Source organism: Pseudophryne corroboree, chromosome 8 (genome assembly GCF_028390025.1).
Source record: "Pseudophryne corroboree isolate aPseCor3 chromosome 8, aPseCor3.hap2, whole genome shotgun sequence".
In the NCBI taxonomy this organism is placed as follows: Eukaryota; Metazoa; Chordata; class Amphibia; order Anura; family Myobatrachidae; genus Pseudophryne; species Pseudophryne corroboree.
In genome coordinates this window covers 293393256-293417700 of record NC_086451.1, presented here as the reverse complement: position 1 = coordinate 293417700, position 24445 = coordinate 293393256, and the positions used below count along the sequence as shown (strand labels likewise).

The following is a 24445-nucleotide window of genomic DNA, read 5'->3' as shown; positions in this document are numbered from 1 at the left end:
TGGCTCAATGTACACAAACTTTGTTTAATACACAAAGTTATTAAAAATATTGTATTAAATGACCTTCAGGCTGTGTGTATAAGGCATATATGAAACATAAATGAATTGTGTGAATGTAGATACACTTTGTTTAATGCACAAAGTTATAAAAAATATTGGCTAAAATTACCTTCAGGCTGTGTATAAGGTGTATATGTAACATAAATGCATTCTGTGCTTAGATTTAGGTCCCATCACCATGATATCTCATTATGGTATGCAATTATTCCAAAATACGGAAAAATCCCATATCCAAAATACCTCTGGTCCCAAGCATTTTGGATAAGGGAGACTCAACCTGTATCTCGGAGATTACTGCATTTGCTAGGGACCTAGCTCCCATTTTAAAAAGAAGCTCCTTCCAGCTCTACTAAGGGGGGGGGTGAACACTTAGAGGTCAATTTGTTTTGTGCGGATCTGGTTGATAAATGTAAAGGTATCATTTGATATAAACAAGATTGCTGTACCTGCTGCAACTGATATGTATACAACTCTCTCATTACAGGCAAACAATTCTCACACCCCTACAGTGGTAAACAATTTTTATATCTGTTTTTATCACCTGCAACACTGATATCCGCGTATATCTTCTTAAATGCCCCTGCGCCAAGAAATAAGTTGGGAAACAAAAGGGATTTCAAAAAGCGCTTTCAGAAACACAAGAGAACTATTAAGGCTGCAATTGAACGACAGGCACAGAATAAACCTCTAGATGACGACTATCCAGCTGCAATACATTTTACTACATTTTTGACATCAGGTCCATGAAATAAAGGTTATGATAACAATCCTAGAGGTTGTGATAAAGACAACTCCTCTGCAGAGAAATCTTCTGCATTTAATATCTTGTCACGTGAAACCCTAAGAGTTCTCTCTTATTTCCCAGATATTACACATCAGGTCTAATTTATTCTCATTATTGATGCCTGCTAGTCTCCAAGTAGCTGGTACAGTAAGTCACCTCTGTTCAGCATAGCTGCAGGAATTACCACTTGGGAACAAATCTTATATCTAGACAGCACCTTAGATTGAACATGATTTCCACAATCAGGGCCATCAGTGAGTAAGTAACACTGAGGATTCACCTGGGAATCATTCTCAGGAAGGGAAGTCCCTACTAGTGGCGGGGCCAGGCTATCTCTCCACTCTTTACAATAAGGCGCACTGTCTCGTCCCACAGTCAGGTTTCTCATCAGATAGACTAGGAAGACCTTGAACAGGAAATTAATGGAACAGTCACCCCAGGATTGAAGGAGCTCAACCAGTAAGCACTTCTGTATGGCTGAACCTCTCTATAGGGACACTTCCTACATAATATATAAAACCTTTGGATAACTAGCTTAAACTCATCATCCAAAACCCCACAGGCCATTTAAAACAGAAAAGGGACTAATTCCTGCACCTCAGGCATCTCAACATGATGGCCTGCAGTCACTGTGATGAGCACAGCTACATAATATACTGAGATTGTGTCTTTATGGGGACAAGCAGGGCTCCTTTTTACATGAAATTAATAGTGGGCGTAGGATTTCAAAATTACATAAAACTCCCTTATCCAGACAATCTTAAGTACAAAGGAATCCATACAATAGATCCCACAGCTGTATGGACAAAAATAATATTGTTCCATGTTATCCAGAAGATCAGACACAAAAGCATGTTGTTACTTATACTAACAAACTACAGACGGCAAGCACTCAGAACTCTGCGATTCGATGATAAGATAAATATTGGTCCAGTTACAAGACAACTTAGGAATGATAAAGTATAAATATATTCATTACTTACCAAAGAGTGAGCAGCTATATATCCATGTGCGCTTTTGTCTGCAATAAGAACATTAATGCTAATGAGATGTCAGATGTAATATTTCATTCTGTTTAAAATATAAAATAATAATAAAAGTCTATTGATTAGAGACTTTTAGGTTAAAATGGGTATTGTATTCTATCTTTAAAGTTTACTCAAAGTTTACTATTACTTATGTTTTTTAAAACACGACAAACCTTTATTGATTTAATTTGAAAACATCACTTTTTCCAAAATCTTTCACCTTTATTTTCCAATGCCTACACATGCCACTTTGAACAAATCGTCAGCCTTAGGAAGCAAGGGTTTCCATTTAAAACAGAGTTGATAAGATTTTTTAGCAATGTACTGAAAATTATCTGTAAATATCCCAAAGTTCAAAGCCATATATATATTGAAAAAGAAAATGCATACAGTACCTCCAGTACACTATAGCGATGTATATTTATTATACAGTAAATGAAAAACAAGGTTCCAGTGATGGCTCTGCAGTGGATGACACTGTTGTGATTATTACATGTTAATTTCACCATTATAGTAAATACTTTGAAAAGCTGCCCATCTTCCCCCTTACTCAAATCATGGTTCATGTCCTTTCCACCTACTCATAGCCTCATTGGGCCAATGAAAGCTGAGATCTCCTTGTAATAGCATTGATATTGGGACCTGAACTGATGTGAGGACTAGAGCAGGAGGCGGGTTCCATAAAAGGTTTTGGACTACGGACTGCTAGAGCTGGAATCATTCACTGCTATTCTATACTGAGATAGGCAAATGTCTAAAGCAACCTTTCATTTTGGGGACTCATGAACCCCAATAGTCTAGGGGAGGGGGCCCCATAAGTCAGGTAATGGGATGATAAACAGATGAGTAACGTTTCAAAAATTGCACCAGCAAGGTGAACTTAGCCTTTCACTTTCCTTACATAATACACCCGCAGAGAAATAAAATGTATACAAAAGAATATGTTTCACTTTGGGGCAAAAAATAAATAAAAATGAAATACTCTCTTGTTAATATACCTCCAGACGTAAAGCTCATGTATTTCTGGTTGTTCACAGTTTCTTTGGAATCATAGAACTTGAGGACATCTAGCACAGCCTGAGGGTTCTTCTTCTGCTCCAGTTTGGTGATGTTTGAGGTCTGCAGTAATCTAGCCCATTGCTCTGGGATTCCCTGTGTGATAGAAGACAGAAAACACCACTTTTATTGAGCTGTTCTATAGTGGCCATTTCACTTCACTTTGAGTACACACTGAGAGAAGGTTGGGTTGAGAGTTATTTTTGCTTTGAAGGAATCACAGGTGCGATAATTTTCTATATATACAGTAAATAAATAAAAAACAAACAAAAAAACAAAACAAAACAAAACCAAATAAACACAAAGATAAAACCAGGATCCCAGATGGACAAAATAAAATAAAGTTATGGTTGTGAAAGAAAAAGATGCATGATTCATGTCCTGAAATCAGTGTCTTCTATGACATATGGTACCGCAACAGTTTGTGGCTGTGGCTATGGTAGTAGAGTGCAGACAAGACTGTACATAGAATGGAGTGGGTCTACATCGTTATAATCAATCTTTAGCTAACAGGACGAAATTAGATTATAGTACACTTGTGGTTGTTGTTAATAGGTAGGGTTAAATAATGTGTCTAGATGTGCGGGCAGCTGATTGTGAGCACAATGGCTTTGTGCTGTGTGAGGACACTGGACATGTAAACCACAATGAAAATTGTCCATACATGTCTTTCTTGTCAACTGAGGGCTGAAGTTGGCATAAATCGAGGTGGTGCAGATTTCCAGTTTATATATACACCACATCCCAGTAGGTTGAAAACGCATTTGCAGAATGCAGAATCATCCTCTCTCACCTATATGTTTACAGTAGTGTGATAGTGTCTGCCTGTACCCATATATCAACTCTGGCCTGCAGTGTATAACAGTGTGTAGTACAGAGTATGGATAGTTGGGCCCTGTTGTTTCAATGTGAGCAGCTGTTGGACAAAGTCAGGTCTAAATAGTGCTGTAGTAAGTTGCATCTACACACCCTTCTCATCAGCTGAAAATAGTAGTTATTATATTGCTATTTAGGTTGATGTATTTTTATCAAGTCAGCTAACTGAGAAGGTGAAAGAATATTAATAGTCACATTTCCTCTAGTAGAGGAAAATATTTCATTCCTACCTAGATGCTAGCAATCAGACTACTCCCTGTATCAGGACATGAGACATATGATACGATCAGTGGCGTATCTATAATGGGTCCAGAGGGGGCTCACACCGCACACACTGCACCCATTTTTCTATAATTACCTTTCTGGTGTCCGTATGTGGGCCTCCTCCTCTCTAGTCACCGTAGCCGGCAGCAGCACTGTTAGCGCTCTGTCTGAGCACTAGAGACTCTGGCACAGTGCCAGAGTCTACAGCGCATGTGCAGGTCTCCGACAATATGGCCACCGTGCCATTTTTCTGGAGACTTGCGCATGCACTGTAGACTCTGGCACTGTGCCAGAGTCTCTAGTGCTCAGACAGAGCGCTAACAGCGCTGCTGCCGGCTACGGGACGTGACAGGAGGGGGCCCACACCTGGAGACTGCACACGGGTCTCCTCCTCTCTAGATACGCCCCTGGATACGATTAATGGTTGGGAGCGATACTCTTTTTTGGAATGTCTTCACTTTTTTACTTGTGACCTCCCGCAAAACAATATGGTGGGATCCTACCCCAGTATATCCCCCATCACCTGAGAAACATGCGCACAGAGCAGCAAGAGGGTGTGCTTCCTGCCCTTCTGCACTGAGCTGTATAGGAGAGCTCTATTCGGCTGTATAGAGGAGTACTGGATGCAGGAAGAATCCGGTCTTTAGGTTACCTGCACTTAGGTCGACACTCATTAAGTCGACCAACATTGGTTGACATGCATTAGGTCGACATGGTCACTAGGTCGACATGGTCATTAGGCCAACAAGGAAAAAGGTCGACATGAGTTTTTCACTGTTTTAATTTTTTTACTTTTTCATACTTTACGATCCACGCGGACTACGATTGGGAATAGTAACCAATGCAGAGTGCACTAATTGCACTTTACGCATAAAATGACACAAAAAAGAAAAAGAAAAAAACTCATGTCGACCTTTTTCAGGTGTCAACCTAGTCACTGTCGACCATTAGTAGTCGACCTAATGACTGTTAACCCTATGATCCAGACCCGTCCTTCCTGCCCTTCTGCACTGAGCTGTATATGAGAGCTCTATTGGGCTCTATAGAGGAGTACTGGATGCAGGCTTCCCCGGTACTGTAACTGCACAGTACAGCTCCCGGAAACAGCTGGACTATTCTTTATGATGAGAAAGGCAGGGAGTGGTACAAAAAAGCACAAGCTCATTAATACCAATTACCCTGTATTTTATGATTCATTAGGCAAAAGTAACTTTGACTTTATCAGCAGTATATGCTTAAACCAGAGCCTGTCTGTGTTCATTACACAATGTTAGTGTTTTTATTAAAAAGAATAAAAGGGCCAATTTATCAAAAAATAAACAGGCCCCAAATAATAAATATGCTTTGCAATAAGGAATTTAATAGATCCAGCAGCTTTCATTCATGAGGGATAAAAATGTTGTCGGAAATGGAAGGACCGGGATCCCAAATATTTGCTGGTAGCCCCCGAAAACATCTGTTTTCTGAGAATATCCTGGAAATATTATTTGATAAATAGGTGCCAGAGAACTTGTATTAACCTGCTGATTCTGTGTGATGCAGCCACATAGAAGGTGTGAATTAAAGGACCAATCAAAAGCAGCAACCAAAAGAATACGGCTTCTGATTGGTCCCCCTCATGACATCTCTTCCTCCTCTGCAATCTTTAAATACATTAAATAGACAAATTAAATAGTTTTGACAATTCCTTATCACAGAATCAGCCAGTTGTAAAACGTAACCGGTGGTAGATTCCAGAACATCTTAAAATCCAATTTTCTCCAAAATGTCATGGTCTCGGCATTGATTTGATATTTAACAGTATGCCGCAGAGCTTTTTGGACAATGTGGTCATATTGCATTAAAATGTAAATTCACTAGCGTAAACATATCTAGCTCAGAAAGGCAACTCATAACTCAGGTATATAAATAATAATATTAATTTAATTGCCCCTTATTGTACAGTACTTTCTCCAGCTCCAGGGCATTATTTCTGCAGCTAAGCACCCATAATTGTACCCCAACCAGGGTCAAACTTTGACACTTGCATCATGTTGTTTTATATACTAAATTGTACAGTAAAGTACAGAAATAACTGTCAGAGGAGGTCAGACAGAAGGTTGTAGCTAAGCACTGACAATCTCAAGGCTACAAACCAGTCTCCTTGATGTTCCAATTTCCATATGTAATTTTATAAGGAACTTTAAGGCACATAGCGATGTAATCAACCCCTTGGTTATGGGCACAAGAGGAAAACTGATAGAAGACTGTAATACAGGATTCTTCAGATGGTGGCAAAAGCACCTCAAGCAACTGGCACACAGATTCAAGCTCACCTTCAGCCTCAAGTATGGTACAACAGTTTCACCTCGCACCTGAATGAAGAGTGTTATATGGTAGGGGGAGAGGACACCACTCTCATAATTTTTGGCCATGACTGTTATATCAGAGTCAACGAGGGTCAGCAAGGGTTAATAAGGTAACAGTCCCACTGCACCAAATATAAAAAAAATTCTGCTGCAGGGCACATTAGGTGAATATTATGTTGAAACTGCTCTTATGATTTGTTCTTTTTAATTATTGCAATTTTTTTTCTTTATTATATTTTATTTTATTTTTGTTTACATTGTTTACGGTGTAATGTCATCATTTGCGCTGTAATGAAGCAAAGGCGATTCACAGTGAATTGCATCATCACAGCTGCATCCGCTACATAACTGGAGAAGTGGACATGAGCTGGGAGGGCTGTCTTCTCTCTTGGGAGTCTGGAAGAACTCCTCCACATTCTATAGTCACACGAATATTCTGAGAGCGAAGACCAGGAGTGCCACTAATCATGTACTGCTCTATTACAGCTCCTCCCCCTTATTAAAAAATAAAACTAGAGGCATGCGCAGTGCGAAAAATACACAACACATGACACAATTGGCATAGTGCTTAATGCTGTTAACACGTGGTATACCCGTGGTAGTTATGTGGTGGAGGCACTTGCACGTGATTGCAAATAAGTCCAATAAGCAAGTGGCAATTTCTATATGTAGCACACACCATGGAAACCCAAATGAAATACATGGACTGCTGAAATTAATCGGAGAAGCTCAATACATAACTGTTCCTCAATCAACCACTGAAAACATGGGTAGTCACTTTGGAGCTGGTGCCTCTATTAGGGGTGTGCAAGGACAGGAGCATGCCACCATGGCCAAAAATAAAGCCTACCAACTCTGTGCTTAAATGTGTTGGACGTTTTCCCAGCAACCCTGGGCTGTGGGTATCAGGGTAAGTAGGAATAGTGGGAAACCTTAAATGGAACCTGTGCCAGCTACTGTAAGTTGTTCCATAGTAGTATCATGGTAAGGAGTAAATAAAATCCTGTTCCATTAGACTACAATAGAAATAAAATAGATATAAAACACAGACACTACTGTTTTATTTTAATGAAAATATGTGAGAACCTATTTTTTTTATTTTTTTATTGTATATCAAGATGATATTGTTCTTGCAATCCAATTAGAAATTGTCGTTTAATGCACAGGGGGCATAAAAATAATTGCAGCGGAATCTATTTGATTAGTAGTTCATGGGATATTCTTGTTTTTCCGCCACATATTCTTAATTTAGAATTCTATGAAAATTCTTCTTAATTTGTATCTCAAAGGAAAAAATGTGTAATCCAAGGGATATCTTCTCATGTTCTTTACATGGAGTCCAAAGATTTCTTCTTGGTGTAATCCACAGGAAAGTTTTCTTATAATCAATGGAAAAATCTTCATCTTGTAATCTATTGGAAGATATTCTTCATGGAATCCACAGGAAATTCATATTTATATAATCCGCAGTAAATTACTTCCTCATCTACCAGAAAGCTGATGTGGACTGCCCTGCTTGGAGTTCGACTACAGAATGACTGTGATCTGAATTCAGTTGGACTTCCCTTAGCTACTCACCTAATAATAAGTGGGGAAAGTCTGGGATCCATATTAACACACACTCACAATATATTCTTAGCCAAACGCAATAGTTTCCCTATATAGGTGCAATATCATTATCAATGCCGTCAGTTAGGGGTGTAACTGTTTTGATTACAGGTCAATAGGCGTTAGGTATGTGTGACCGATGGTCAGGAGACTGACGGTCAATAGAGATGATTTTAATATTTACAAATAAGGAAAAACAAATTAACAATCAGTGGATTTCCCACTAGGCATGTGAGGCACTTGCCTAGGGGCACCATTTGCTGAGGGGGAAGGGGAGGCGCAGCAAGCTCCACTATATGAGGCCAGGTGATTCTTTTTTATTTTTATTGTGCCATTACAACTCCTTGTTTTATTCTGCAACTGGCTGGAGGGACAAGACAATGTTTAGCAAATTGTGGTCGGGAGTTGGATCAGGAGGGGTTGGGGCTAGTTTGGCAGTCTAGGTGCATCAGATTCCGAACCCAATATGAAGGTGCTAAGGGCCAGTGACGTGATGGGGGACATACAAAAATGTTGTGCGTAGGGGTGGCCTGTCCCCTAAATCCATCCCTGATAACAATGCTGTTCATGTCAGTGGGGTCTGTTCAGGACTTTTATTTTTATCATAAAAATGCGGAAACGAGTGTTTCCGAATTTTTATCGTAACCATGCTATTCAGCAAAGGGTTAACGGAGAAGATAATGTAATTATCATCTCCGTTCATACCCATTTCACAAAAAATTGCACAGTAGGGATCGCTCCATTGATCTCTACTGTGGTTTAATGTTTTATTCTATTCAGCGAGTGTAAACGTTAAACTTCCCGTAAAAAATCTTTACTTTCTATAACGCCTTTTCAGAAAATCCTTAATTTTGAGCAAAAATGCAGGGACAAAGGGATTTTTTCCCCATCAGTCCCTGCAGGATATTAAGATAAGCGGCAATTGGGCTATCAATTGCTGATTGTTACACTGCAGACTTAACAATGCGAATTGGAGACTATTCGCATTATTAAGTAAGAGCATGCACAGAAGAAAAACAAGAGGTTTTGTTTACGAAAATCCAAAAACAAAGCCTTCTAGAACTTCGCACGAACAGCAGTTAACATTTTTTTTTACTTTCTTGCTGGATAGACCCCATTGTCCCATATTTTTCAAGTTCCTATTAATTTTAGTGGAGTATCTACAATTACCATGTTGGAGTATCTACAAGTACTTTGTTGAAATGAATGTGCCACTGGACTGAATTTAGTGATAGGTAAAATATAGCACAAAGATGGCAAAACTGAGCTACCCTTAGTGGGGATGTAAGTAAAGAAATAGATTTATCTTTTACGTGAGGTTCCAGACATACATTTGGAACACAGCAACCAGTATTGACAAAATCAAGCAGGAAACAGCAGAGTTTTGCACCCTTGGTAGGTAGCGTCACATGTAGACAATGGTTTCTCTGTTACAGATGCATTAAGTAATGCTGTTTCGTGTGACAGGGATATGACAAGCCTACATCGTATCATCTGGCATTCTGAGTAGCAGAATTCCCCAAGTAAAAACCTTTACTTTACAGGGTGTATACCCCATTAATACAGATGTACAGTATGATTCTACAAACACACATGTACTCAGGGCGGGATTAAGCCTTGGGGGGCCTGGGGTACATAGGACAGGGGGGTCCTGGTGGAGGGGGAGGGTGTACTGTATATTAGATTGTGCATAACTCTCAACATTACCTATTCTGGGAGGGACAAAATACTCTCTACCTGAGCATCCTTTTTATTACACGATTGGCACCGCATGTGTTGAACTATTTCACTGATAAAAAAGGTATTTCAACAAAAATGATTACAATCATAAATTATGAGGGAAGTCCAGGTAGAGAGTATTTTGTCCCTCTTGGAATGGTCCAAAGAGAAGGTATGGATTGTATATTTTAAATATAAACCAATGGTGTATATTAGATTTAAACTAATAGATTAATAAGGCCTGGGTACTGTTTATATCTCCACCTAATAGAGAAACAACTATTTTAGAATGTTTTCCTGTAGTGGAACAAAGACAATTTTAGCTTATAATACACATAGAAAAATAAAATCTATAATATATCTTGCAAAAATGCAATAGCAGCAGCCACTGTACTACTAACTCACTGGGATAGGACTCCGGAGAATGCTCTGTGTGTGTCTCTCTCTAGACATGAACACTCTCATTAGAGAACAGGCTACACAGGACCCTGACAGCCAGGTGGGAGGAGGAAAAGCCTGGATCCTTGGTTCACTCACAGCCCTCTCCCCTCTGCTATCTCTCCTCTGGTCAGGAAGCTCTGTCAGTATCACATGAAACCTGATACTCCTGTGTCTCTGCCTGGAATGCATACTGTCCTGCTCACATTATGATGGCCTGGTTCTGCTGCGGCACAAGAGGGAGAGCTAGTGATGTCAGTGTGCTCTGGCTGGGGGCCCCTTGACAGAGGGGGGCCCGGGGTACAGTATGCCCTGCATCCCCCCCCCCTTAATCTGGCTATGCATGTACTGTGTATTTATGTAAGGGACAAAAAGAACATACCGTAAGTTTAGTTGCAACTTGTACCAACAAAATGTTTGGCTACCACCCCTGATCATGTACGTGCACCACCGATGTAGCAGTAGTCTATAGGAGACATTCTCTGTTATTATAATTCATATATATATACATATATATATATATATATATATATATATATATATATTTATTTATTTATTTAATATAAAATAGAAATTTTATGGTTCTACAAGTTCCTAACCAAGTACTACCTGGCATGTAGCTAAATGTATTCTTATAATCCTAGGATTCTAGTGTTCCTATTGGATTGATGACTAGAATGAGTATGACAGACTTTGCTTTAAAAAAAAACCTGTGTATTTATTGTGACCTTTGGTGCCACCCCAATCTAGACATAGACAACCTGCATGCCATATTATAACTCTACCAAACAGATTTGGAGTAATGAGTGACATGGGCCCCTAGAGTTCAGGATTGAATGACAAAAGGATGAATCAAGCAACATATCTACGGCACACGCATGAACTTGCAGCTGCAAACGCTAGGACATTTCAAAGAAGCACTTTTGAGGCAAGCTTCTTTTTGGGCCTCTGACGCACCTCTGCGAGCTTCCCTGAGCCCATCTGTGAACCACAGAGATCTTGCTGCAATGGACGTAAACAAAGAAAGAAAAAGAAAAGTTAAAAAGGGATGTTGGATAACTTAGCGGGTGGAAAAGGAAATGAGGGAATCTCATGGCATGTGGAAAGTAATCCCATGTGAAGAGGAAAGTGTACAGTATGCAGTACTCAGGGGTTTGGTTGCAGTAAATGCTGCAGGACAGATTTTGGAAAACAGGTCCAGTTGGGTTATCTTTTAGATGACACCTGTAATGACTATGGTTCTAGATCAGGCTTCGGGAGCTTTGGATCCTCACATGTTGTTCTACTGCAACTGGAAGTATGTCATGCCATCCTAATCCTATAGTTATACATTGTGGATTAATTTACACAATTGTCCTTTTATCTCAAATTTACAGGGACATTGCCAGGTTTTAGGATTTTTACATTTATATTTTTGTTTTGCTGTGGTCGGTTGTTCTTAATGCTGACCTCTTGCCCAGTAGTATTGCCACTCTATGCAATGCTCACTATCTACTTTTTTTCAACATGTCATAATGCACTACTGGGATTTGTTTTTAAATATAGGTGTGGAATAATAATGCTTTACCATTATACACAAAGAGAACCAATGGGAACATTTATCAAACATTCTAAAGAAGACAACTGGAGGTGTTGCCCATAGCAGATTCTCGCTATTGTTACTACACTCTACAAAATCTCCCCCCAAGGCCTTTACTCCTCTATTGCGTTATTCCTTCTACAGAGACCCAGGACAGGATGAATCAAGCATCGCATTTTGCTTGTGATGCATCCCAACACTGTTCGCTAGCATAACAGCATTTATTAACAGCGTATGCTTGAAGAATATCCCAAAGGACAACTCTTGTGGTAAGAGCTGACTTTGCAATGATAGGACATCTGGGTTTATGACCTAGACTCCTATCTGTATATGCAGGGGCTGACGCATGCGCCGCGGGCGGGCGCTGAGGAGTATCTGCTTGGATCCCTCTCAGTGGGGAAACGTGATAGAATTCTATACACTTCCATCGCATCCAATCACTGGAATCTACTACATTCCGGGGCTTGGTGCATATGCAGTAAGTGGCCAAACCTCTGAAAAATGGCATTTTTGGAGGATTGGCCTCATTTTTAACCTTGGTGCATCATGCCCCACAGTACTGAATGCAAATAATTTTGTGGGCCGAACAAATATCCACGAGTGAAGCCAATCAATCCATGAAATGACATCATTAAGGTCTGAGGCAATACATGGAACTACTGGCATGATTAAGGTCACTAGTTCTTAGGTTTAATATTGGCTCAGCTCACAAAATGTTTTCCCCTATTGTGTGAGATTCCCTTGTTGCATGACAAAATTTACACTCAGGCATGAATAGTGGATAAGGGATAGGGACCGAAGTCCAGCAAGTGAGCTTTACTTTTACTTGCCACCTTTCCCTGAAGGTCCAGGAGAGTCCTGAATTTGTGGTGGCTCTCCCAGCCTCCTGACAAGTTAGCCATTCTCCTGGAAACACCCATTTCCCAATTGAAATGGGTGGTCAGGATATTGGATGACAAGTGAACTGTGCCACTCTAGCCTTACTCACCGCCCACTCTAGAATACAGCGAATCTCAATTCTGAACAGTGGGGGAGGTGCTGCGATGACATGCAGCCCTGCCAACTGCTGTAAAATACCAAACACCATAGTTATTTCTAATGCCTCTCCTTGTGAGTTAGAGATTACAGATGACATTTACAGTATCAGGTGGGTTTCAAATATGATTCTAAAGGGTGAATAGATGGCATAACAGATTTCCCCATGGTGCCCCAGTGATACTGTAAGTAACTAACTGGACAGTACTTACACCAATCATTACTAGTAACTCAGGACATAATTTGGTAATATTTTAACAGTTGCTGCCAATTTTTCCACACTCAGCGTAACATTAAATATCAATGTCATTTACCTGGCACACATGTACACATAATTTGATTTTAAAGGCCAAGTGGAATGTAAACTATAACATTTTATATATTAAAGAGAAACTTAAAAGGACACTATTAAAAAATTTGTGTTATAGCTACATTTGTTAAAAAAATAGATATAATGTAAGAATAGCTGTAATATTAATTTACCTAGCACACATGTACACATAACTTGATTTAAAAGGATAAGTGGAATGTAAACTATAAAAAGTTATATATTAAAGAGAAACTTAAAAGGACACTATTAAGAAATTTGTGTTACAGTTATATTTGTTAAAAAAATAGACAATGTAAGAATAGCTGTAATATCTTCTCTACGTAGAAAAAAAATAGATACTTATATTGCTAAATGGTGCATGACTTGTATATAATATCCCCCCTCCCACACACAATGGTGTGATGATGCACACTGCGCCATCACTTCAAGGTGGGTGGAACTTTATTATGGGAATCATGTCATCATGTCACAGCGTGATGACGGTAATTATGTCAAAACCGCGGGTTCTGCCAACTACTACTTTCTGGCCTGGCTTCAGGTCACGGCGAGTTTCAGACTTTATCAGGAGTTCGAGAACCCACCCACTACTTCATAAGTCTCCTGCACTTTCCGGGAGAGTCGGCAAGCACTGTATCCTTATGCATTAGTAATGTCTTTCCTCTTTTCATTGTGCTGCAAAACAATAGGTAATAATATACTATCACTAATAAATAACAGTGTCTAGATTGTAGGTGAGAAAGTTTGCAGTAGACCCCTTAGGTGACCTACGTGCACTTCAAAGGTCTTAGAACAAACATACAGGTTCATTTACAATGCAAAAAATGAGTACTGCGAGGTGAAAATGCAGTACTTTCCCTACTGCAAAATATTATGTGCCTGCAGCTGCTCCAACTTGTATGTCACTGCATACATCTTTTATGAGTATCAGTACAATAGCAATTTTGGTGTGCAAAATGACATTACAGACTAGCCTACTGAGAGTTTGCCGAGTGCGAGGTATAATAAAATGAGGTTCATTGGGTGTCAATGGGGGTAACTCAGACCTGATCGCAGCATCAAATTTGTAAGCAGTTGGGCAAAACCATGTGCACTGCAGGAAGGGGGGCAGACATAACATTTGCAGAGAGAGTTAGATTTGGGTGGGTTATATTGTTTCTGTGCAGGGTAAATACTGGCTGCTTTATTTTTACACTGCAATTTAGATTTCAGTATGAACACACCCCACCCAAATCTAACTCTCTCTGCACATGTTATATCTGCCCCCCCCCCCCCCCTGCAGTGCACAAGGTTTTGCCCAACTGCTAACAAATTTGCTGCCGCGATCAGGTCTGAATTACCCCCAATAATGGAAACTCAAAGGGACAGTACTCCCTGATCACATTGCAGAGTTTCTTCACTTTACAAAATGTTCCCTTTTTAAAACATACTTGCTGAATTTTTGATGGTCCATACTCCAGAGATCTGGAGAGGGAGGACCACATGGGAGGTGCAGGGAGTGTAGTGACATGAATGTCATCATGGTACAAACCACTGTACAATGGCATGATTCCCAGCATTGTGTAGCGGTAACAGGGCTACATTGAACCAAATCATGTCATCAAGCTGGGAAAGTGAGAGGGGTGCAGGGTGCAGGATGCAGGTAGGCTCTCCTGGGAGTGCAGGAGAACTACACAAAATGTGTGAGTCTCCCAGATATTCCTGGATAGTTGGCAATGGGGGTAATTCTGAGTTGATCGCAGCAGAAACTTTGTTAGCAGTTGGGCAAAGCCATGTGCACTGCAGGGGAGGCAGATATAACATGTGCAGAGAGAGTTAGATTTGGGTGGGTTATTTTGTTTCTGTGCAAGGTAAATACTGGCTGCTTTATTTTTACACTGCAATTTAGATTGCAGATTGAACACACCACACCCAAATCTAACTCTCTCTGCACATGTTATATCTGCCTCCCCTGCAGTGCACATGGTTTTTCCCAACTGCTAACAAAGTTCCTGCTGCGATCAACTCGGAATTACCCCCAATATGTATTGATATTGCCTTAGTGGTTTTCTACCAACTTATTGAGTTTACTTTATAATTACATAACGTAAAGCAAATGCATACGTCTATGCTTATAAACCAATGTATTACGTCTAGAAAATAAAAAACATGGCCCACAGTATTAATTAAATTAATTATTATATTAAGTAAAGTACTGCATGTTTGGTAAAGAATGCACTATGATTGTGCACCTGCATAAATGGTCATTTCTATTGCCCTTTGAGACCCACTGTGTCCTGTGAAAAAAGAGAGGAAGAGAAAACCATTGCGAAGGTTACGCTTCTGTGACATTTGTGTGTAACCTGAGATATCTGCAAATTAAATGGAGTACCCATTCTACAGGGATCCCTGAATAGGAAATTCTTAAGGTCAGGTACCCACTGATTGTGAGCGATTTTTAGTGAAACATGAGACAAAAACTTAATGTTAAACATATATGCGTTTGACATGTGTTTGTTACTAGCTGCTGGATCTCAATGTAGGCTTTCAGAATGCATTTGGTCACAGTGAATATGTGTAGGTGGAATAAGCAGCATTTTGAAAGCTGGAACACAACCGAAACATGGCTGTAACACTAGAAAGGTGGTTTCTATTGTTATAGCCACTGTACATACATTTACTTTAAAAAGCAGTTAACCTCTTCAGTGGTATGCCCGGAAATCTTCCAGGCTAGCCAGTGCTGACAGCGCCCGGGAATCAGCATACTCCATTATTAGCTGTAAAACGGCTTATGCTGATTCCCGGGCGGCTGGGAATCAGCGCTGGGACTGGCGATCCCCGCAGGTGATCGCCAGGTGATTACCTCGCCCCGCCCCATCACTCGCCCCCCCTGCACCTTCCCCCTTGCTTCCACTTCAATGTAACCCCCCCCCCCCCATCAGGGTGTGTTTTTAAATTGAAAACCCGCCACCGAAGGGGTTAAACGAGGCCTAATACAGCCCTTCATGGTAGATTTACATCATATGAATTTTTAAACCACTTCAAATCTAGATTGGTCATATTAAAGGCAGATTTGGTGCACATTAACCACTCTTTCAAACTAAAGGTGCATACACACGGTGAGATCCTTGCTATGCCCAATTTGACTATGTGATTTCCCTTGAACTCCCCCAGAGCTCAGAAGCACCGATATTACATATCTGTACTTTCGATTTTGACTATGTACGATTTTGACTAAGTGCCAATTTTGACTATACTTTGTACTAGATAGTACTCTATATAGTCAAGATTGACTTGCAAGCACAGTCTATCTAGCCTTACGATACTGACCCCGCGGGAGTGCGCATCGGGATCTAATCGGGATCGCAAGGTGGCTAACACCTTGCGATTTGCATTAACGTTCCTTGCGATTTTGACGATATAGTCAAAATCAAAAGGAGAAATCTCACCGTGCCCCCAAAGAGGTTATTTTCTGGTGATCACCAGAAATAACACCTAACTCGGCACAAAACATTACACTTTCCAGGAATGGCGGTGGGGATGGCCTTTTTACCAGATATTTCCTGGGTCACATTCACTTTTAGTTTGTTTTTTGTTTACCAATATCTATAAAAAAGAAAAAATCTTGTATTGCTACTTTGGATAGAAAATGTAATTTGCCATATGCCATAAGAGAAGTATACAGTATAATCTTTGTGGGCACTGCATAACAAAATTTCTGATTTTAATGTAATGCGACCAACACAAAAAGTGCAAAAATAGTCTCAGTACAGAAGTGAGAAAAGTCTCGGCAGAAAAGGTGTTAAGAACATAAAACACGAAAACATGATAGTGTCCCTTTAAGTTACATAATTATTCACTGAGTACCCTTTCCGTGATTAGCAAGTTATACTAGTGTTTGGGATTCAACTATTGACAGAGAGCTGCAGATTAGCTGTTTATGTACATTACGGCATACTTACCTACTGTTCCTGAAGGTGCGGGAGACTCACGATTTTTTCGTGTAGTTCCCCAGACCACCAGGAAAGTGGGTGGATTTCCTGCATCCCAACAACTTCCTAGTGAAGTGGGAAAGATGGGGATATAATAATCATGGGTCTGAAGGGAAGGGACGAGGCCAAAATGACGGGATTCACATAATTTAAGCCCCACCCCCTCACCTCGGACAGGGCTTCTTCCGGACAAAAGTACAGTTGGCAAGTGTGAAGTACAGTCTAGATCTAGGCTGGATAAGGTGTTATTTGTGCAGTTGTAATGTTTATTTCTTATAGTATTTATATTTAAAAACTTATTTTCCAAAAACTAAAACCCCGGAGACATGCTTCTATATACAGCCAGCAAAATGTGGAGTGGGACATGTCCTCATCTCCAAATCATACTAAAATATTGGTTAGTACAAGCAGAGAGGTGTGTTCAGCATGCAATGGTCAGTTGTGTCATGGAAAGCTGAAGAAGAAAAGGAAACTCAGGAGCCCATGCAGTTTCTTCTCCAATTGTGGTTCTACACAAACCTAGTAGCAAACACAGAACACAGCCAAGGTGAGGTGGTAAGAGGGGATTACAGGGGTCATATATGAAGTATATGTAACCAAAAGGAGCAGACAGCTATCATGGTAACTGGTGTGTTCATTTACATAGGAAAAATAATCATACAGTGTTAGAAATCCCAATGGCACTTCCATACTTTCCAGAAAGAGAAAAGAGTAAAAGAGAAGGACAAGGTGATCAATAAGGCAAAACGGTTTCAGATAATCTGGCCCCCAAGGGCACTTTAACATTGTAAGGATCATTTCTGATGCACCTGTCGCCTGCACATGGCCAGGGCAGCCATTTTGTGGGCTTAACCAATATTTTAAGAATGCATTCTAACAAGTCACTAGGGGCCAGGTACAGCACTGAGGTACTTTCTGATGTCACAGAATCGTACAGAATACACAGGCTGCATTCTTATTAATAATGGCTCAGCCCACAAAATGGCTGCTTACCCTATGAGCAGATGAAAGGTACACTTTGATATAGTAGTGCAAATACAATTGAAATTGCTGAAATGCATAGCATAGTGGTTCCCAAACTCGGTCCTCAAGGCACCTAAACAGTTTTAAGGATAGACTTAGTTGAGCACAGACAAATCAAATTGCCTGAGGTACTAATTAAGTTGCCTGTGCCCAAGCATGGTAAATCTTAAAACCTGGACTGTTAGGGTGTCTTGAGGACCGAGTTTGGGGACCAATGTCATATCAACCAATCAACTATGAACTTCATTTAGCTTAGAGAAAAGTATATCAATGCAAAAAAACCACATGGTATTTAATTGGATGCAATGCTTTATGACACATTTGTGATATATACACCAATAGGGCAATTCAATGAGATTCCATAGTGGTCTCGCAGGTTATTTCTCTAAGTGATATTTAGATGAATAATAATTTTTTGCTGTGCAAGAGTAATTGCCTTTCTTGCACATGAACATAACGCACAAGGCTACTACGGAACCTTGCAGCTAACTGTATAGCCCTCAATGTGTCTAGAGTCAAGAAAAGGAAAGAAGACACTTTTACAAAAACTAATTATTACATATATCGACAGATGCTCACAGCAATATAATATGTGAGTAAATACTTGGTACTTGATGGACAGTGATTTCGCTGATTATGTACTAAGGGGCTGCCTGTAGTTACAGTTAGGTGCCTAAACAACACTGACAAACTAAGGTATAAACCTGTGCCTGTTGTAACATTACAGCTTAATTAACTATATATTATATACTGTATTTAATAATATAGGGGAAAAACCATTATGAGGGGTATCCAAGTACTTCACTTTTCGGCCTGATATCACGATATTTGACCGATGATTGTTAGCGCGGTATCCAATTAGAGGTCGTTTTTATCCCACATGTTATTTCGGTTCCAATGACTGCTTATCGCAGATTATGCTTCGGGTGCCTGAGACACCTGAAGCATAATTCCCAATGAGTGCCGGCATCGAGGGAAGGAATGTGCTGCATCAGGGCTAATTGGATAACCCCCGGTGAACCTGTTAGCAGTGGTCAATTACCACTGCTAATAGGATACCCCCTATATGCTCCATTACTACTAGTGGACTACAGCCTTCTTTTTTTTCCATCTTATAGCTAGATGTGCACAATTGGATATACAGTGCCATAGCAGATCAACTATTCTCGGTGTACACATACTGTATGGGCTGTAGTTATTATGCCGAGACCAGAATGTCAACATTGTCAGAATGTCAAGTGAAAATGTCAACATGGGCATAATGCTGACACGGTCAGTATGTAAATAGTTGCAGTGTGGGCAGCACATGTTACTATTAGGTTTAGGATAGGGTTAGGCTGCGGTAAGGGCTCTAACAGCATAAAAACTATGCCACCTGTCTACATTATGGCCATGCTGATAATATGACCATTGTGTGTGTTGACATGCCACATGTCAACTTTCTGAATTTGAACAGACCATGTTGACATTCTGAATGTCGATATTACTTACGACACCCAAATGTATACCTGTGTTTACCATATCCAGACCTCAGGAACCCCTAACAGTTCATGTTTTCCAGGCTTCCTCAGAATCACAAGTGAAATAAACAGTGCCTGTGAATCTTTTAGCATGTGTTACTTAGAAATAAATCCACCTGTGTCCCATCACTATGTATGGAACACGTGCACTGTTAAGGTTCCCTGAGGAATGGAGCTGTCTAATGGTTACTTCCTACAGATATCAATAAATACACCCTTCCACCAATCCTTAAAATGTTAGACAACCCAATCTCTTTACCTCTCCTCCCACACTCATACTTTGTTGGGGTCCCCACTGAATGCTTCCATGACTCTTATTTAGCCCTATTTTCTTGAAGAGGAATAAAGTAATACAGGTTGAGTATCTCATATCCAAATATTCCGAAATACGAAATATTCCGAAATACGAAATTTTTGGAGTGAGAGTGAGATAGTGATACCTTTGTTTTCTGATGGCTCAATGTACACAAACTTTGTTTAATACACAAAGTTATTAAAAATATTGTATTGAATGACCTTCAGGCTGTGTGTATAAGGTGTATATGAAACATAAATGAATTGTGTGAATGTACACACACTTTGTTTAATGCACAAAGTTATTAAAATATTGGCTAAAGTTACCTTCAGGCTGTGCGTATTAGGTGTATATGAAACATAAATGCATTCTGTGCTTAGACTTAGGTCCCATCACCATGATATCTCATTATGGTAAGCAATTATTCCAAAATACGGAAAAATCCAATATCCAAAATACTTCTGGTCCTAAGCATTTTGAATAAGGGATACTCAACCTGTATCTTCCCGCAGCAGTCAAGATGTGAAGTTAAAGACAGGACAAGTAGTGAACCCTGTCCACAGTGCAGAGAGCCATATGATCAAGGTGCCAGATGCTTCAGTGCGTTCCCTGCGTTACTGCAAACAGGAAGAAGTATATTCTTCTAATATATAGCAACGTTTCAGGCATAGCTTCGCCCATTATCAAGGCTTGATAAAGAGTGAAGCTATACCTGAAACGTTGCTAATAACATTGTCATCTTTGGCTATGCTTTAAGCCTAATAAACACATTGATGTTTTTCTACAAACCGAGTGACGTGCATCTTTATACCATACACTACTGACTTATCTGACACCCTAATTTGATGTACCTGCTGAGCGGAGTGACCAACTACTCACCTCTTTTATGTATAGATTATTATTATCAGCTAAAGAAACAAACACTTCAGCCCGTATTATTCACTACTACAGAATAGGTCACTTAACACTTCTTCAGATTGTACTTTGTAAATAATTACAATTGATTGTCATTTCAATGTAACAATAAGTTAATAGTACTATAATTTGTATGGCGCATGCGGCAACATCCTTCAAAATAAATGTTAATTACAGAAATGTTACATTTGTCACTGGCAAAAAGGTGAGAACAAAATAACGTTTATTCCTGTATTACTGATATAAGGTTCCCAGAGCACCGATCCTGGGTATTTACAACCGGAAGACGTATCATTGATGAGCTCCAGTGGGTTTTATTCTCCAAAACGGCAATTTTTCTCATCACTTGATGAAAGCCATGTGACTGGATGTACAATATACTCTGTACGTATCCAGGAACCACAAATCTGGGTACAGTTAGGAGCACATTTAATAGCCGTTATCAGACTTGCTGATCAAAGCACTTTCAATGCAGTTCACTTTTCAACGAATAATATCTTGTGTACAAGTAAGGAAATATGTGAATAAAAGAAGTTTGCATTCTGTGGCAAGACATAAAATAATATAAGCTTCAAAAGATAAAATATGCTGATGGTGTTGTCATTTTTTATGAATTGTTGCAATCATTCTTCAATTGATGTAAGGAACTGAGGAATGATTATTTTACCATTTATATGGGTGATAGAAACCTATGTGTATTTCTTTCTTTCCAGGTATACACTGTTCAAATTAATAATAATAATAATAATAATAATAATAATAATAGTATACTGCAAAATTACATATTTATTTATTTTATATATTGTGCTAATTTCAATCAGTAAAAATAATTGCATACCTTTGTTATTTGCGATTTATATTAGATGTTCGCTCTCTGTTATTGTGAAAATATGTATTATAAGGAAAAAAAGGGTATTTCTATTTTTTAAGTGCATATTTGTTGTACAGACACAACAGGGGTTAACGAAATAGTCATACCTGCCTACATGACAAAAGTGTTTGCTGCCCACAAATTGGTGAGCGCTTTTGTGGTAATCTGCCATTCGGCCAGCCGGGCAATGGTAATTTGCACCCTTTGCTGGCAATTGAACTCCCCCCTAGTGGTTCAACACACTAAATTGCTAACATTACTATACATATACACTTTAATGATCATTTTGGAACACAACCTAACTACACATAAGCACCTCTGTTGTATGGGCTATCGGGTTTATAAGTAACCTATTACTTAATTATGGAGCATTTTGCAATGTTGGTGAATTTAAAATCAACAAAACTTTATTTTCCTGACAAATCAGATTACAAATGGGGAAAAACATCAGCTTGGTAGACAGAAGTGAGGAAATTAATTTCTAAGGATAACTTAGCCGACCAAACAAATGCCATAAATATTCTGTTTGAAATGTACTTTGTTTTCTAACAAGATCTGAGGCATAACTGGACTCGAAAACAACTTAATGAGATAAAACAAAATTGAATATAGAAATTTATGGTTTAACAGGCTGCATATGACTGAGTAGATAATAGAAGACAACATTTTCATACTGGAGTTGTAATCCAGGAGTGGAACAAAAGGCAGCTAAAACACAAGATAAATCCTCTGTACTTTCACTGCTCACAATAAACCTGTCCCCTCCACCAGCAGTTGTGTTCTTTTTTTTTTTAACATTGCATTAAGTGATCTCAACCTAGACCAAAGCCGAGGTAACACATTAAGGGTAAGCCTTAGTGGTTCTCTCAGACATTTGAGAGTGTGTATATCAAGGGTACTCACAGTGAATTCCCCAGTAACAGCATCAAAACCGACATGGATGGTGTGTTCGAAATCTGAGGGGAGGGAAATTTCCGGGCGTTCCTTTTCTTTCTTTTTGTTGGCTGGGGACGAAATAAAATACAAAAAAAATATACATTAGTTTACCATCAGTTCTAATCCATATACAGATTTGTTTAGATTCATACTGCTATTCTGATTTATTTATGTATTTGTTTAATTCTGTATTAATGTGACTTAATGATATCACTGTTGCTATCTTTTGGCATACGCAATTGCAATTATATGCCAATATTGGCAGAAGCTACCCTGAGCATCATTTCCGTCCGACAGCATATAATTGCTGATACATCCGTACCATCATCGCAAATCGGGTCATGTCGCAGAGTCTGAGTGCCTCTGATGAAAGAGTGTTAATGTTTACTTTCAGTATATAATAGACAGAAACCAAATAAAGGGTATATGGCGAATGGGGTCCACTTATCATTATGGGGGGGGTATACAATTAGAAGTGAATAAACATCAGGCGCAAAAAAAATTCGTTTTTTTTGCGATTTTCCCGATGTTTCACCCAGATTTTTTTTACAGGCTATCCAATTTGGTCACCTGGAAAAAAAAAAATATTCTCTCTCGAAAACAAACAGGTTCAGTAAAGCCTGTGTGTTTTCGGTAGAAAGGGCCCCGTTTTCATCCTGGTTCCAAGGATTTGGTTTCGCTTGCCTGAGGCATGTGAAACAAAAGCACTGATAAGCCGCAGCTTATTGGGGCTAATAGGATACCCCCCTCCCCGGCGTAACCATGGCTAATTGGATACCCCCCTATGCGGTGAGCTGAGCAATGTTCCGCTCCCTAGCGATACCGCCTGATAGTGGTAACAAAAAATAACTGCTTTGACAGCTAGACATGGGGCCTCCCGTGCACACTTGGGCTTCCAGTTCTAGTGTCGTGGCCAAGGAAAAAATAGTGTCAAAACGAAAAAGAAATGAAAAAAAAAAAAAATTGTTGCAAATAGTAAAAATATTTTTACATTTGCTAAAGTAGACTGACTGTGATTAAATAAAAAAAAAAATACTTTACCAATTACCCCTATCACTATCCTGAGAGGATTACCAGGTAATTTTCTTAAATAGGTTTCTTTATGATTTTCACAGGAAGGGTGTTACTGGAGCACTCCAGTAATGGCTAACGCTGGCAATACTCGGCAATAGTCACCGATCAGGGTTGGGGGAAAAAAAATCATTCTAGATTTAAGAAAAAATCTAAATTTTTCCCTTTAGAACACAAAAGTTCAGCTATCACAATCTTTTACAATAAGACTTTGAGTGAATTGAAAGCTGTATGTAATAGAACCGCTAAAAAACAAGGTCTCCATTATTGTCAATATAATCAGAATCCGACCAAACAGGAAAGATCAGCTCTGAAAGAGCTGAGGGATTCCCTCTCCCTTGTCATTAGGCCACCTGACAAGAGGGGGGGGATCATTGTTCAGAACAGAGATGATTATATTTTGGAAGCAAATAGACAGTTACAAGATGTGCAATATTACACACCTCTGTTGAGTAACCCTACTGTCTCTTACTTAAAAGAATATGGTAATATGTTGGACCTAGCAAGGAGTGAGAGGGCCATATCGGAAGATGAATACTATTTTTTGTTGTGTACACATCCTGTCACTCCTGTTTTTTATCACCTTCCCAAAATTCACAAAACACTTATTTCACCTCCTGGGCGTCCTATAATTTCAGGTGTTGGTTCCCTCACGTCTAATTTGTCACATTTTGTGGATGTACACTTACAGAATCACGTCTCTCACTTACAGTCCTATAT

At 39.4% G+C, this 24445-nt stretch overlaps 1 protein-coding gene across 9 annotated transcripts in view; it reads right to left on the bottom strand.

Annotated features, from left to right (window-relative positions):
* The window catches only part of PAK3 (p21 (RAC1) activated kinase 3), a 385994-nt gene that overhangs the window by 66994 nt on the left and 294555 nt on the right, over positions 1-24445 (bottom strand). For 4 of the 9 annotated variants that reach the window (XM_063937312.1, XM_063937311.1, XM_063937313.1 and 1 more), the window contains exons 3-7: positions 22622-22722; positions 11139-11183; positions 2871-3024; positions 1828-1865; positions 602-640 (exon numbers count right to left, since the gene is read on the bottom strand). In XM_063937312.1, the coding sequence (XP_063793382.1) occupies positions 602-640; positions 1828-1865; positions 2871-3024; positions 11139-11183; positions 22622-22722 (377 nt within the window). The remainder of the gene's footprint in view (positions 1-601; positions 641-1827; positions 1866-2870; positions 3025-11138; positions 11184-22621; positions 22723-24445) is intronic. The other 5 variants (XM_063937315.1, XM_063937317.1, XM_063937316.1 and 2 more) reach the window with 3 other exon arrangements.